At 51.1% G+C, this 11,320-nt stretch overlaps 1 protein-coding gene across 3 annotated transcripts in view; it reads left to right on the forward strand.

Annotated features, from left to right (window-relative positions):
• The window catches only part of TTC4 (tetratricopeptide repeat domain 4), a 25,678-nt gene extending 19,007 nt beyond the window's left edge, over positions 1–6,671 (forward strand). For all 3 annotated transcript variants that reach the window (XM_008067809.1, XM_021717486.1, XM_008067810.1), the window contains 2 exons: positions 2,690–2,772; positions 5,434–6,671. In XM_008067809.1, coding sequence (XP_008066000.1) covers positions 2,690–2,772; positions 5,434–5,536 — 186 coding nt within the window. In that variant the 3' untranslated portion in view covers positions 5,537–6,671. The remainder of the gene's footprint in view (positions 1–2,689; positions 2,773–5,433) is intronic.
• Positions 6,672–11,320: the final 4,649 nt, after the last annotated feature.

Raw genomic sequence — 11,320 nt, forward strand, 5'->3', positions numbered from 1 at the left:
TTTTTTTTTTTTTTTTTTTTTTTTTTTTTTAAGTTGAGGTCTTATTCTGTCACCTAGGCTGGATTGCAGTGGCATGGTCATGGCTCACCACAGCCTTGAATTCCTGGAATCAGGCGATCCTTCTGCCTTAGCCTCCCGAGTAGCTGGAACCACAGTTGCTCACCACTATGCCTGGCTAATTTTTTGATATTTTTTAGAGACACGATCTTGCTATGTTGCCCAGGCTGGTCTTGAACTTCTGTGTTCAAGCTATCCTCTCACCTTGGCCTTCCAAAGTGCTAGGATTACAGGTGTAAGCCACCATGCATGGCCTCTGACTCTTTTTTTTTTTTGTAATTTTGAATCAGGGTCTCACTCTGTTGCCCAGGCTGAAGTGCAGTGGCACGATCACAGCTCATCACAGTCTTGACCTCCTGGACTCGGGTGATTCTTCCACCTCATCCTCCAGCTGAGACTGTAGGTGTATGCCACCATGTCTGGCTAATTTTTTAATTTTTTTGTGGAGAGAAGGTTTCACTATGTTGCCTGGGCTGGTTTTAAACTCCTAGGTGCAAACAATCCTCCTGTCTTGGCCTCCCAAAGTGTTAGGCTTACTTACAGGTGTGAGCAACCATGCCTGGCCTATCTCTGATTTTGACTATCCTAAGTACCTCATACAAATGCAGTCAGTATGTGTCCTTTCGAAAGGTCTGGCTGTTTCACTTAGTGTTGTCGTCAAGGTTCATAGGTAATGTAGTATGTGTCAGACCTTCCTTTCTTTTAAAGGCTGAATAATATTCCATCATTGGAATTTTTTAAAATCACAATTTACAGTATAAATAATTTATGTTTTTCTAATCATTTGAGAGTAAGATGCCAACTGATGTACTATTACCCCTGAATACTTTAGTGTATACTTCCTACAAATGAAGACATTTTTCTTTATAATTCCAATCCAGCTATCAAAGTCAGGAAATTAACATTGATACACTACTACCATCTCATCCTCAGACTCCAATCAGGTTTTGCAAATTCTTTTTTTTTTAAATTGGAGTCTTACTCTGTCGCCGAGGCTAGAGTGCAGTGTCACTACTACAGCCACCACAGCCTCAACCTGCTGGGCTCAGGTGATCCTTCCACCTCAGCCTTCCAAGTAGCTGGAACCACAGGCATGCGCCACTGTGCCCAGCTAGTTTTTTTTTTTTTTTTTTTTAGTTGTAGAGATGAGGGTCTCACCAAGTTGCCCGGGCTAGTCTCGAACCCCTGGTCTCAGGCAGTCCTCTCACCTCTGCCTCCCAAAGTGCTGGGATTACAGGTGTAAGCCACCACACCCAGCTAGGTTCTCAAATTCTTTATAGCAAAAGGATCCTATTCAGAATCACACATTGTTTAGTGATCATGTCTCTTTAGTCTCCTTCAGTATGGAAGAGTTCTTTAGTCTTTCCTAGCCTTTCCTGATCTTAACACCTTTGAGTATTACAGACCACTTAGTCTGTGGAATGTCTGTCAGTGTGGGTGTCTCATGCTCCTTGTGACTAGATTTGGATTTTGCATGTCTGTGAAGTCTCACAGGAGTGGCACTGTGTTCTCTCTGCACCCTCACGTGGCACATGCTTTCCATTTTCCCCATAACCTGTGATCACTTTCACCACCTGATTGGGTCTGCCAGCCTTCTGTACTACACAGTTTCCCTTAACCCCTTTAGGATTAATATTTTATAGGGAGATACTTGGAAATGATATGAATGCCCCATTTATCAGTGGATTTATGATTTCCTATTTTATTCAGTGAGTTATAATCTGCTGCCAGGATTGTTTATTTTACACTCACATTGTCCCAGATTTGGCCCATGGGTTCACATTTATTTCTGTGTTCTTTTGACTTGTGTCTATCACTTGTTTTCTGGCACAAGATGTTCCAGTTTCAAATTGTGCTTTCCTTGCCCATGGAATCAGCAATTTTTCCCAAGGAACCCTAGTTCTTTCTTGTGAAGAGTGGTATTTAGAATACAAGATCTTTGTGCAATAGGTGTGTTGATGAATAATGAGGGAAGGGAGCAGACTTACTGCCTCAATGCCTTCTCAGGGCTTCCCGGCTTGGGGGGGGGAGAGAGAGAGAGAGAGAGAGAGAGAGAAGAAAAGCATGCACACAAGCTGTCATGTGGGCGCTTAACTCTTCACCCACCTTGGGCTCTGATTCTCCACCTTGGCAGCCATCACAAGGGAGCCCTTCTCCCCCTGCTCAGATGGCCAGCCCCAGCACAGATGCCCTGCCTCACTGGTCCAGCTCTAACACCCCCACAGTCTCCTGTGCAGACGTCCTCCTCACCCTGCTTGGGCTTAGATACCCTGCTCAGGCTCTTCCTGTGCTTTTATCACCATGGCTTTCTCCCTCACATGTGATGGCTTAGGACTGAATTGTTAGAAGGAAAGGCTCCATAGGCCTGGCCTTGTCTTGGCCCCTCTGTTTACTGGCTGGGTAATGTTGGCTAGTTGTTTCCCTTTTCTGAGCCTTGCTTTACCTTTGGAAAATGGAGCTGAATGTAGCCGTCCTTACAGTGTCATGGGCAGGGCTGAAGGCAAAGCACCCAGCCCCACAGCTGTACAAAGGAGCGTTCAGCTAGTAACAGTTGCTGGCTCTCTAACCTCAGCATGCTTAGTGCTGCTGAAATGCCTCGTCTCTGACTAGTGCCCCTCTACTGATCTTGCAGGTCTACTTTGAGGATGAGGATGGGGCAGAGCTGTATCAGGTGCCTCCCAAGAAGACCTTGCTGCAAGTTCTGCAGCACCCCAGGTGAGTCAGCCTCATGGGGCCAAGTAGACCAGGAAGATGCTCAGGTGGCGTCCCAGAAGGACAACCAGGTTCTCATTTCACTGCTGATTTGTTGCCTATTACTCTGCTCCCTTCTGCCCTGGGCAAAGTTGTGTGAGACGACAAACATGGACGTTGGCCTGGCCCACTAAACCGAGCTATTGACCAAACAGGTTGCAGAGTGGTAATAGCCCATGGCACCGTAGCCATGACACCCCCAGACCGGGAGGTGAAGAGGCTGGTCTGAGAAGGGTAAAGCTGCCTGGCTTTTGTGCCTGAAAGCCGTGTCTCCTGCTTTTACTTATTTATTCATCTTCTTTTAAAAATTATTTTTATAATAGAGATGGGGTACCTGTGTTCCCCAGGCTGGTCTCAAACTCCTCGGCTACAAGTATTCCTCCCACCTCAGCCTCCTGAGTGGCTGGGACTAGGTGTGCCATCATGCCCAGCCCCTGGCACTGTTCTATGAGAAGTCAGACACCAGCATTTGCTGGCCATGTGACTCCAAGCACACACTGCTCTCTGGGACTGCTTCCTCATCTCTAGAATGGGAATAATGGCTCTCGCCTATGTGTTCCTCAGGCATTTGAGAGTCGTGAGCGTGTAGGAGTCCAGTGCTGTTGTAGACTTTATAGGGCAGTCCTGCTGTAAGAAGGCATCTTGTTAGCAGCAGCCGTGGGTTGGATTTGGCATTTGTTTCTCTCAGCATCTTTGAGGTGTTCCTGGATGAAAGGAATGCCCTGAGTAGATTTACAAGTCAACTCTTGGACACTTTTCCTCCAGCTTTGAGCAAAGCCAAGCCAAGAAAAGCAAATGCTTCTGCACTTAGGTTCACAGAGCCCAAATGTGTTAGGGGAAAGAGGGTGTCTGGCTGTGTCTGGCTGTGGTAGGAAAGGAGGCTGGAAAAACTAAGGGTCATGCATGAAGGCCTTGAGTACCCTACTAAGGAGTGTAAACTTCATCCTGAGAGTGCTGTGTGGAATCACAGAGGGTATTCAGGTAAAATGTACACAGTAGGATGTGAGGGCGATCTGACTCCAACATGTCATGTCATCGTTCACTAGTGTTAATTTTTAAAAATAAAAAATTCAAAAGATTTTTAAAAATGTACAGAATAAGCTGGGTGTGGTGGCTCATGCTTGTAATCCTAGCGTTTTGGGAGGCCAAGGCAGAAGGATTGCTTGAGCCCAGGAGTTCAAGACCAGCCTAGACTACATAGCAAGACCTTGTCTCTACAAAAAATTTTAAAAATTAGCTGGGCGTGGTGGCATGTGCCTGTAGTCCCAGCTATCCTGGAGGCTGAGGCAGAAGGATCACCTGAGCCCAGAAAGTCAAGTCTGTGGCAAACCATGATCGTGCCACTCCAGCCTGGGCAACAGAATAAGACCCTGACTAAAAACAAACAAACAAACAAAAAAACGTACAGAGTACGGTGCACATTTGAAGTATATTGTACAGTCGCAAGGCGTGAAACAGGAGGGGACGGATTAGAGAGACAGCTAGGAGGCAGGATGGATGGAGTTGGTGAAGCGTTGACTGATTTGGTGCTGGGATCCAGCTGGTCTTGAGGCTGCTGCTGTGGCTTGGTAGGCAGGAAGGGAAGAGCTTTCTAGATCTGATCGATACTCTTGTTGTATTTCTCTGGTCCCAAATCTCTAATTAATTCATTCATAAAAAATGAATTACCTGTTCATTTTCTCAGTTGTTAGCAAATTTGAAGGCCTGAGGTCTGCCCTGCCCCATCTCTAAGAAGGAGGATAAAATCTAAACAGAAAGCAGAGAGGTCCTTGGAGGAAACCAGTCTTATGTGCCTCAGAAAATGTAAATACTATGTGAAGTGATTACTTTAAAAAATACTAGGTTAGACAGGAGGCTACCCAGGACAGGCTTCTGGCAACTTTGGACCCTGAGCTGGGTGGAGCCAAGAAATATGTCCTCTGTCAAGAACTAGGCCTGCTGGGGAATGCTGACTCCCCCAGCCCTCAAGGCCAGGCCCTGCATGCCTCTCTAGCCTCCTTACTCCTTTTGCTTTGTGACCCCGCAACAGCAAATGCTCTGGTTACCTGCACCTTCTGGGTTTGCTCCCTGACCCCCATCACCACCCTTCCCCAAAGTAAAGCCAAGTTCAGATATGACATTTTTTAGGAAGTCTTTCCTGACTCCCTTTCCCATAAAGGAAATCGTGCCTCCTTGGCTGAGGCTGTACCTCACAAACGCTTCTACGTTTGTGCCTTGCTCTTCTTAATTGGTTCTCATCTCCCTCCCCTCAGGACTGAATTTGAGAGCAAAGGTGATGGTGTGTTTGTTTTGTAATCTCTGTGTTTTCAGCACAGGGCCTGGCTTACCCTAGCACTCACTGAACACTGAGCGAATGAACGAAAGGCATTTCTTGTGGCTTTATTTTGTGTCTAGCCAAAGACACGCATGATGCTGGAGGACTGGCCTGAATGTTCTGGCTGGGTTGTAAGGGCGGGAATCTCATGCTGATTTGCCGGATTTATAAAGAACCAGAGAAATGACTGCTAAACTTGCATTTTACTGTTGACTCACATCCAAAGGCTCCCCTTGAATATTGTTGGGAGGGTCCGTGGCCATTTGAGGTTGTAATTTGATTAACCCCCAGTCTTGTTGTGTTCATGACAGGTATGTCGTAAAATCCCTGACGCCAGCATTTCTGGTCTGCATAGGATCTTCTCCTTTTTGCAAGAATTATCTCCAGGGAAGAAAGGTGCACCAGATCAAGTGACTGAGCCAGGCTGTGGAGCCAGCCCTGGCTCTCCTCCCTTTCCCTCCCCTGGCATGCTTGGATTGGCCGGACGCACTCCTGGACGTCAGCATCTTGTTTCTGCCGCCCTGGGGATAGTCCTGCCTAGCATCATGGTGGGGAAAGGGCTGCTGATTTCCCAGAGCTGCCCCCTCTGTGACCACCTACTGAGCTGCAGCAGGTCTTCACTCTTCTCAGTTGATACAGAATTCTGCGCCTTGGTCACGAAGTCCTTGCACTGTCTCTGAAGGGACCATCTGCTACAGTTCAGCAGCTGACCCGAGTAACTCACCACCCTGTGGAGACTGACTCAGTGCCCAGTAACATGGTTCTGAGCCTTTGTAGAGTGAGACACCTTGGGGAAGCTGCCCCTCAGACCGCACACAGACATGCCAACTGTGTGCATCGTTTCAGGGCTTTAAGGCTGAGAGACCTGCTTCGGTTATTTCATGGGCACGGGAGGGGCCGTGTGGGGCTGCTGTAGATGCCTTTGGGGGGGAAATGGGACCCAGGAGCCACATCCTGTTCTGCATTTGTGAGGACTGTACAGACGGGGGTCCTTGGTACTCCCGAGTGATCGCTGGCTTCCTGGCCTTTGTAGTGTGGAGAACTGTGACACGTGGACAGTGGCCTGAATTCCTCTGCAGTTTTCACGTTTTAGGATCTTGTGCCTTTTAAATTGGAAAATCTTGCACATTGGGTCACTGTCATAGGTGTCTGCAGCTGTTTGCTCCCCTTCCGAGAGGATTTATATGTCCATGTCCTCACCTGTAGCTGTATGGCTTCTCACAGTATCACCCCACATCCCGGGGGGGGGTACTTCCTGTTCCTGAGGCGAAGGGAGGTGAGCAGTCATGGCCTGCACTGCGTCCAGCAGAAGTGTGAAGACTATGAGTGTTGGGCTCGTGGCCTTCCCTCTGCTGTGAGAACACTCGTCTCCCAGAGGAGCTGTTCCTTAGCCTAGGTGCCAGAATGGTAAGACGCGTGGAGCCATGCTGAAGCATTAAGGAGGGAGAGACTTTGGTTGTGGTAGGCACCCGGGCTTGGAGGCTGTTTGTTACTGAGCTGACAATACATGGTTAAACTGAAGCCAGCTACTGTCCTTAAGATGGACTAATTTGGGGTTTTGTGGTATGTACTTTACTACTTTTGAAGATAAATTGGCTATGGCATATTTACAAAGAACCATGACTTGTGGCTGGGAAGCCTCCTCATAAGCCTGGTTTTGGCCACACTTAGGCCATTCTCTTTCACTCTCCTGCTAGAGACTCCGTCTGCCCTTCTTTGGAAGAACTCAGAGCTTTGTGTAAGGGGCCTAACTTAGTCAGCAGCAACCCCGGCAGGCCTGGCAGGGTTCCCAGCAGCAGCCCTCACCAGCCATCCCACACTCCCATGTGCCATCTCCCTCAGCTCTGCTTAGAGGATTACCCAGCTCCTGGCCCCCACACAGGCTGAGAGGAGCGGCGCTGGATGCCAGCAGGTCGTATACTGAAAAGTACACACCTGAGAAGGGTCTGAGACCTTCATCCTCAGTACCCAGCAGGCCAAGGCTCCTGTCAGGCTGGTCACCACCCAGCTTCTGCTCTCCCTTCTCTTCAGTATCCTCCCCTCCCTCATTGGGTGGGGCCAAGGGTCCTGGGGAGATAAGGGGTTTGGAAAGGCAGGCTGTCAGGCCAGATGTGGATCCTGTGGGCCCAGGACTGCTGCTCGGGGCCTGGTTCCCCTGTTAGGTGGCTCCCCCACACTTGACACTCACAGGCTTGTCCCTAGAGCCCTTCTGTGCAGATGCTGTGTGTGGAGTGCCCAACCCAGTGCCTGGCATGTGATTATTTAATAAATAGCTCTAGCTGGGCTTGGTGGCTCAGCCTGTAATCCCGTGCCTTTGGGAGGCTGAGGTGAGTGGATTGCCTGAGCCCGTGGGTTCGAGACCCGCCTGGGCAGCGAGACCTCATCTCTACAATAAATCAAAAAATCAGCCGGGCGTGGTAGCGCATGCCTGTAATTCCAGCTACTCGGAAGGCTGAGGCAGAAGGATCGCCGGAGCCCAGCAGCAGGTCGAGGCTGCGGTGGCCGGGAGCAGCCACTGCACTCCAGTCTGGACAACAGAGTGAGACTCCAACTCAAAATAAATAAATAAATAAATAGCTTTTGACTCAAGCACACCATATTCAGGGTACATCCATGCAGACTGGTCACATTAGAGCAGCAGTGATTCTCAGCCAGCGGTAATTCAGCGCCCCAGGGGACATCACAGCTTGGTGGGGTGCTAAGGCATCTAGTGGGTAGAGAGGCCAGGGGTGCCCCTGGACACCCTACAGTGCAGAGGGCAGCCCCCACAACAAAGAATCGTCCAGCCCAAACTGTCAGTCATGTTGAGGTTGAGACTTGCACAAAAGATGAAAGCTTTTGTTCAGCCACCAGCCTGTGTAAGGAACATTTTTATAATAACAATCCCTAGAAGTACTTTTCGAGCCTCTACCAGGTCCAGCGGCAGGGGGACATAGAGGGCCTGTGTCCACTGGCATCTTGGTCATTAGGCTCTTACGTCACCAGCACACAGATGGGAAAAGGAAAGGGCTCTGACTCTGCTGAGACGTGATCCTGTATTCAAGTGCTGTTGGCCTACTCCTGCTCTGTCCCACTGTGTGGGGTCACATGACATTCCTTTTCTCTGAGCATCTGTCAGATGGAAAGGGGAAGGGGAGACCTGGGTGTTGGCCATGTTCTCTGCAACACTTTATCTTGAGACACAGCCTGGCCGCTTTCAGCCAACACTCAGTGGGCAGTCCTTGCAGAAGAGTTAGAGGGAATGGGGCCTGGATACATAGGACCCCGTGGTCTGTCAGCAGCTGGGGAGAAGCCTTCATGGCTAGAGATAGGCCCATCATGAACCCTGGGTCAATTGGGAAAGCAGGTGCCAGCCTCCTCACTGACCTCAGCTAGACAAGAGCAGTTTATGTGGCCTGGGGCAAGTCCCATCATGTTACAGGCCTCTGCCCCCTTGAGATATATGAGAGGCTTGGAGACACAATCCCTAAGGCCCATGTGTTTCTACATTCTGGGACCGTGAGTGTGGATTTGGGGGCTCAGCACAGCAGGCTTGGCGAGGGAGCCCCCATCCTTGGCAGGGCTAGGGGCTCACATGGGAGAAAGCCACATGGGATTAGAGCAGGGAGGTGCATGGCTAGGTAGTGCAGTGTCTGCCTCCCGATGGAGGAGAAAGCAGTGTCTCACTGTCGTCATCCACTGAACCTTGAGACACTGTCATTCACTGAACCTTATTCTGCAGAAGACTCCGAGGCTCAGAGGGAAAGGAACTTGCCCAAGGAACATGTCACCCATGATGTCTCATGTCATTTGCCCAAACCACTGGGCATGAATTCAGTATGGCCATGGCCATATGCACCAACAATGACCAGCTGAAGCAGGACAGGTGAGAAGGTACCAGGACACAACCCTCCTGCTGCCCTCTGCACCATGTGAAGGTGCACAGGTGTGCGGGGCACAATCCCGTGAGGTGGCTTCCTTGCCCTGTTTACAACTCCTGGAACCCAGGAAACCTCCCTGGCAGGCCACAGGGTGCTGAGGGCACTCTAATCCTTGAATGAGACACGCGTCCTCACCCGCTGTTGTGGAGATTGTTTGGGCATTTCCAGGGACACTGGGCCAGAAAGACCTATTTGCTTCTGTAATTCAGCCACAAACTTCACGAAGGCTGGCTGTGGGTTGGATCCCAACCCAAGCCCTGCTCTTGAGGAGGCCAGGCTATCAGGGAGAACGACAGGGAAACCAACCAGCATGAAAGGAGGGCACACTTGATCTGCTGAGCACAGCTAGGAGTGACTGATCCTGTTGGGGGCTTCCCAGACATGCCAGGTGAACGGCCTTAGGGACAGCGGGGCCTGAGGTAAGAGTTCCCAGCAGAGGGCTCAGCATTTGCGAGGGCCCAGAAGCCTCTCCTAACCCCGCCCTCCCCGGTGTTCACCACATCCTTGCCTTTGCTCACATGCCACGCCCTCGTGCCATCAGACCCTGAGCTCCATGAGGGGCTGGCCTGTACCTGATGCTGTTAGGCCAGGTACCCTCAGCTGCACACGCTGTGCTCAGAGAATGTGGTAGGCACCCCACTGGCCTGTTTGAGGATCAGTGGGTGTGATAGTGTGGAGCAGAGGGGATGGGGGCGGGAGGTGGATGGCCTGCCTTGTCAGGGGCCCAGGTGTGGGACTTCATTCTGTGCACCCTGGGCAGCCATGGATGTGTCTCTCAGGGAGAGCTGTGTCCGGAGGGGTTTCCCAAAGCTCTGGCAGCCAGAACGGGATCACTGTGGGGGTGGGAGGTGAAAGGTCTGGGTACCTGGCCTCTGTGGTTGCCTTCTCCCTGAGCAGCCTCGGGTGGCACATGAAAAAAGTACCAGGTTGCAGAAGGTGCAGGCTGAGCCCTTGCTGAGTAGGAGGGGAAGAGGCCGGTCTGGGTGCAGCCCAGAGTGTGCTGGGAAGCTGCTGCCAAGACGGAGCCTGGGGGATTCCATGGGTCCCACCCTCCAGAAGAGCAGGTGGGGATGCACACTGGCTCAAGGATTAGCGTGCCTTCAGCACCCTGTAGACTGCAGGTAGGTGTCCTGGGTTCCAGGTGTCGTAAGCAGGGCAAGGAAGTGCCTTACAGATCTCTGGCAAAGCCTTCACACACAGTGTCTTGAGTTGATGCACTCAGCTGCCCCCAATGGAGGAAGGGCAGGGCGGGTGCAGCACTAAGGTTAGCAGTGACTGGTGGGCCTGGGGCCCCTCCTTTACCCCGTAAGTGTTAGTCATTTTGGGTACCAGGCAGTCTAGGGAACAGCACTTTGCCTCGGATGATTCTCCCGACTTGACCCCCAGACGAGGAAGCGTCCCAAGGCTCTTTGGCGCCATACAGGTAAGGCCTCTCCATGAGCAGACTCAGTTCTCAGGCGTCATCGCTCTCAATCCTGGTCCCAGAGGCGCAGCCAGACCAGAAAGCGTCCTGCCTGTCGTGGAGAGTCCTGGATAGAAAGCAGGAGCCCCAGGACCTGCTGAGGGCCAACGCCAGGGACTGCTTAGCCCTGGCGGCTTTTTGCCCTCTCTGGGCCTCAGTTTTTCTATCTAAAAAATGGAGACAATACGCTAGAAGGTACTGCATCCCTGTAAGTGGTTGGCAATTTTTCTTTTTTAAGCAGCATGTGACATCAGCCCTCACTGGGGAGGCCGCCTTCTAGCCTGCAGACATTCTTGGTTTTGATTGCAGTTCTGCTACGTAAAGGCTGTGTGCAAGTCACTGAAACACCTTGAGGCCCAATCTGATCCTCTGTGAGTCTGGCCCAAAGCACAGCCACACATGGGGGTTTGGGGAGGACTGCGACGCCTCCATGCTTTGTAGTATGTTCAGCGTCTTCACCTGAGGCCCGGCTGCTGTCAGCAGGGCTCAACAACCCTGTGAGCCCAGCCAAAGTCATGGGCTGGGCACGCCCCTGGGACACACCTGGAATAAATGTCACCCAGATCTGCATGCCCCAGAAGGTGGTAAATGTTGTGAGGATGCCCAGATGCAGGGTCTAACTGTTTGTTTTATTTTTATTTTTATTGTATTGTTTGACTCGGAGTCTCACTGTGTCACCCAGGCTGGAGCGCAGTGGCACGCTCACGGCCACCCCGGCGTCGACCTGCTGGGCTCCGGCGATCCTTCCGCCTCAACCTTCCAAGTAGCCGGAACTACAGATGCGTGCTACCGCACCCGGCTAATTTTTTATTTATT

The sequence above is a fragment of the Carlito syrichta genome, unplaced genomic scaffold, assembly GCF_000164805.1.
Source record: "Carlito syrichta isolate Samal-C Ts95f unplaced genomic scaffold, Tarsius_syrichta-2.0.1 Scaffold309778, whole genome shotgun sequence".
Taxonomy (NCBI): domain Eukaryota; kingdom Metazoa; phylum Chordata; class Mammalia; order Primates; family Tarsiidae; genus Carlito; species Carlito syrichta.